The sequence below is a fragment of the Schistosoma mansoni genome, chromosome 1 (assembly GCF_000237925.1).
Source record: "Schistosoma mansoni strain Puerto Rico chromosome 1, complete genome".
NCBI lineage: Eukaryota > Metazoa > Platyhelminthes > Trematoda > Strigeidida > Schistosomatidae > Schistosoma > Schistosoma mansoni.
In genome coordinates, this window is record NC_031495.1 from 42,429,840 (window position 1) to 42,435,230 (window position 5,391).

A 5,391-nucleotide genomic window follows, 5' to 3' on the forward strand; every position below is an offset into this window, starting at 1 on the left:
AAAACCAAGTTGAAGTGATCATTATAATCGACATAATATATAGATGAGATCAATTAAAATGAACAATATTGGAACATCTCATTAATCAAGTCCAAACTGGCTCACCGAAAATGCTTTTCTAATTCATTTATATTGTGAAACGAATTTGCTCTAAAAGAGCATCAATAAAAAAACTTTTGTACTCGATAGGTTATATTTAATATATAAATGGACCAGGCCTGAAATCTGTTTGTTAAAGCACATAGTGGGATCTAGTATTATTATACAATGGACTGAAAACTTCCAAATTCTCATATTCAGTGATTAAATGTTTGTAGCATTTTGAAATCCTCCACACTTATTATTTACTTCGTATTTATAACTTCACTATTTTCACTTCATTCTCACCTACTTCATATGCATAAACATTTATCTCTTACGTTTATGTTATGACCTCATTATTTTTAATCTTTATATTATTTACTCAAGCTGCTTTTAACACTACAGTGTTTCAAACGCATTATGATGCAATACCTCCTATTTTTATAAGCTACTACATCTTTTATATCTCTGTAAATAGGACATTATAGACACAGTAAATGATAGAGTCAAGAAGCAAAAATATTTCCTATGAATTGTTTTGATATAAATAATCGTCTGAAAGACGCTTCTTATTAAGCTACTTCAGTGTACTATGCCGAATCGGTAATTCACGTCAATGACTTATTGAGTGAATACAAAATTTGATTATTCTAGTCATTTAAATTTTACAAAGTTGATGCCTCTGTTATGCATTCAAATGAACAGAAACACGAATCACATTATCTTTAAATTATAGAAACACTATTCGATTTAAAGTGTATTTATTCATCAAATTAATTTATTTATTAAAATAACGAAAGGAAGCAACTACTTCATTGGGGAAGTGGAATACAATCCATAGAAGGAAATTTTCATCTTGACAATATCACTGACATAATCCATATGACTATATTTTTATTCCGTGCACAATAGTCCGTAATAAAACAGAAAATATATTAAGTCAGTAGCAGTAAACTTTGAGATCAACGAGCTGGATTCCGTCAGAACCGATCGTGTACCAACCTGATGAATCGTTCTTCTGCCAGATGACAGATGCACTTCAAATGAAGATCAATGCCAGACTAGACTGCTTACTCTCACCCTTTCTCTTCTTCCTGGTGTTTGAAGGGTTGCTGAAGAACTCTGCAACTAAATTTTAATTCCCTTTGAACAATATGAAGAACCCAATACTTCCTCCTTCCTCGAGGACGAAACGAGAACTATGAGATAGGGGATATATGGTATGCGTTTAATGTAACATTTTGCTATATGAAGTTAAATTAATTAACTGTTGAAAAATTATCGTGTGAAATAAAGAGGGCAGTAAAAAGTCAGCATCAGCTTTATTTGATCATTGTATGGCAAGTATATGTATTGGGTTTTAGGCAGACCAAAGTAATATAAATGATTAAACCTGCTTCTTTTGGGTACAAAACTTCTTATGTTTTAATCTATATCCCAATATTTCTTAAACGTCTAATAAATTTACAGTTTTTTTCTCATTTTTAATGACAGAATTAACCAGCATATTGACGCAACATGCAAAGATGAAAGCTGACTCTTATCTGCTAGGTTACCTATTAAACGGAGCATTGGTTGTGAACCTGTTTAACCATTTTTCAGCAAAACGTTCTTATTTAAACCAACCAGGCAGTCAAAAGATCATTTCCTGTATATCTGATTATGACACTTGCGCTGATACACAATGGCATCAAATTCTATTGACGATAAAAAAGAATGATGTAAGTTTTAAACTAAGTTACTTTATAATTCTGACAGAACTTTTTGAAAAGTTTGTTTAATCAAGAAGGGCAAACTAATTCATTAAACGAGATCATGATTAACAATCAGATATTCACATTTAATGTAAACGATTTCTTGTATTTTGTTTTATCTTTACAAACACTGGAAAATAGATACTAAGGTATCATCAAAGTAAAAAATCCATCCAAGGAGAGACAAGGCCCTTATGTAAGATCTCTACAATATATGACGAATAAAGAGCTTTTCGAAACATTAAAATATGAGGTTTATAAATTTGTAAATCCATTTCGTAGTTATTGGAAATCATTATTTCGTAAATCACTGACCAGGAGAATATTTCAAAGATTACGATTTTTATGATCCAAATGACCTGCAAAAGAATATCCAATTAATATCAGTATCATAAAGTGTCTAATAATGATTGACATTGTGTATTAGTATCTATCATTGATTATTTTTGAATCAAAAATATCTGAGTTATACTCATTCTACTTTTGATTATGCAATCAGACTAACGTAGGCTGTGATTGAGTGTGTCTTATCAAACTAAGACATAATTATTGAGCACTACAGTATATTTGTGTGACATCATTCCATTCAGCATCATAACATAGCTTATTTAAGAGACAACTAGGATTATGAGGACGTAAGAATTCATCGTTGACACAGTTTGAAAATTTATAATTTTTTAAACTTCATTCTGATTTATAAAATTTTAAAGCATCTTGATTTGCTTAAAAATCTACTTCCAATCAGAAAGTCAACTGTCAATTAATGAAACATTCAGGGGAAATCATTTGAAGTAAATTTTGATGGTCTAATACCATAGAAGAATGAAATGAAGGGAATAAAAGTTTCAGTTAGATTACAAAATAATACATTTTAACTCATAAAATATGCAGAGATAGCCTGTCTATGCACGCGCAAACTAAACTTAATGAAACATAAAATGACTGGTACATTTTCTTTCTTGCTACAGATTCAATTTGTAAAAGAACTAGTGTATTTTCATGCCGTCGAGCTAGATACATAGTGGTGGTACCAATACTAATAGATAATCTATTGATAAACAATGTCACATTGTCTAAGCATTATTAGGGATCAAATTCTATCGATTATGTTTTATTAAGCCCTCTAGAAAGTAACTGAAGATTCTGGTGCAATATATTTGGAACTATTCTTCAGGAAGCTCTAAACGTAGGTTTTGTGTTATCTGTCACTCATCAGCAAGACCTGTGTAAACTGGTGATGGAAATAAGTATCTCCTTAAGATCTTAACCGATTTGCTCAACTTTATGGTTAAGGACGTTATTCAGAATATTTTAGCCACAGTTGATCCGACTAGGATTATTTTATATCACCTAGTTACTTACCCTACTGAATATCAATGTTTAAATATAAAGAGATTCATACAAGTATATACGGTCAATAAAATCATTGAGTCATGAGATTTTCTGGCAAGCCCAGCAATTTTTATTACCGTAAATGTTCGTGTTCACTTATTTGATCTAAATGTTTGTCCATTCTCTTTTGACGTTTCATGAGGTTCCGACTGACATTCATGTTGAGAACCAAAATCAATAGATAGCTTACAAGTTACCTTCCAAAACTTTTTCAAACAACTTTATAAATTATGACCAAATTTATGAATTTATGGTCGTTTATTCTAAATAGTTTGTTTTGTTTTAGTGGCTTATTTACTTTTGTTAAAGGTTATTAAGTAATACATAATTTTGATTGCTCAATTCCATGCTAAAAAGATTTGTAACCTAAACAAAGACATGAAGATACAATAAAGCACAAAATGATTGTTTTCTTGGATGAATGTTTTGAATTTCTATTTTAATTTCTGAATTAAAATTTTCATGTTAATAATGATTCGTGTACTCAAATTACTGCAACGTAATTTCTGTATGTATTTTACAGATATTTCTTGTACTTGACAGTCAATCTCCGATTAAATTAAATCCACTTGATCAAGATGGATTAATCACGGTGAAAATTATGCACTTGGGAAGAAGTCTTTTGAATACTTCAAAAGAAACGTTTACACAATTTATTCCAAGTGCTGGCAATCTAACAAATTTTAGAGGTTGTTTTCAATCAGTATGTTTCCATAATTTTCTCCATTTCATTTTATTTAGGTTCAGTTATGTAATTTATCCAAGTTTATTGTTATTATCATTTCATATTCTATAAAGTTTATTACTAACTTTAAATAACAACCACTTGACCATTCCGACAACAGACATTAAGTAATAAAATTTCTGAATAAAGGACTTTCAATGACTAAATGGAGTGAAACCTTCATCAAAGATTGATATCAACAGACGAACTCAAGATCAGAGAGCACTAGATAAATCTTTGGTCTGAGTGTGAAAAATTCGATCAGTGTGACAACTATGTCCTCCATGGATCAAAACCAGTACCTTTAGGTCTCATGAACTTTAGTTTTCTGAGTTTATATTCAATATTTAGCATTTTTAACTCTAAAAAGTTCACCGAATGACATAAAAAACTGACTGCCTTGCTCCCAATATTCTTGAATTTTAACAGGTATATATGCTCACTAAACATCTAGAAATTCTTGTGGTAGATATTTAGTAATTTCCTAATCTCGATGTTGGTCGGTACTAGTTCAAATTAAAGCTGGTAATTCTGTAAAAAGTAAAATTATTTATCAATTTTGTCTCACCTAGTTTTTCCACAATTCCTACTATCAATTAAGTATAGTTAGAAGAAACAAATAAGCGATTGTAACAGAATCCTTAGATATCAATAATTTGTAATTATTCGCTATTGTAAGCTTGTAATTATTCGTCTATTTGAAAAAGTTTGTTTATCATGCATAAACAGATCAATAAGTAAATATTTTTAGGTTGTAGTGCCGTGCTTCGTTAATCGTTCACCTTGATAACCGTTATAACACTAATCTTAACGGTGCGTAAAATCAGAAGGCAAAGAGAAACGGCAACTATAGTTTCATTGTCAAATAACTCAGGATGAATAGGTAAATTGGCTTGTCCAGAAACTAGAATAAGGTATACGGGCTTAACAGTCAACCGACACTAAAAGGTTTCTTAAATGTCACCCTCATTTTATTCTCAATTCTTCATTCCGTGTCTGCACGTGAATGATATTTGTGTCCTACAACGTACAAGTCGAACTGCGATATATGACATATCCCTAGTGGTTTTATGCTGCCCTGGGTTGGCTGTACACTGAAATAGGTAGTTTGTGGGTATTGTCGTGAAGTTTAGAGACAGTTTAACAAGTGGTAAAACCATAATTTCCGCGATTCTTGCATGTTCTTTCAGGAGGTTCATAGATGTTGAATCAGTAAATAAATCCCCATCAATAATTTGTTAGTCTTCGAAATAGATTCTGACCTCACTAGTTTCACTGAACATACCCTAGCTGAAAGCACTCAGTCACACATCCACATCGGAGCAGAGAGTTCCATCTGTGCATCTAGACTTTATTTTCCAAAAACTACGAAAACATAACATCATTGTAAATATCCGGAAATGCCGAATCAGGCCAACCCCCTGGATAGTCTCGGAAATG

At 31.3% G+C, this 5,391-nt stretch overlaps 1 protein-coding gene across 1 annotated transcript in view; it reads left to right on the forward strand.

Annotated features, from left to right (window-relative positions):
- Window positions 1-5,391, forward strand: part of Smp_180760 (chondroitin sulfate proteoglycan-related) — a gene marked incomplete at both ends in the record, with an annotated part of 53,017 nt that overhangs the window by 6,386 nt on the left and 41,240 nt on the right. The window contains 2 exons of the mRNA XM_018794479.1: window positions 1,576-1,802; window positions 3,751-3,930. Of these exons, the coding sequence (XP_018648888.1) occupies window positions 1,576-1,802; window positions 3,751-3,930 (407 nt within the window). The remainder of the gene's footprint in view (window positions 1-1,575; window positions 1,803-3,750; window positions 3,931-5,391) is intronic.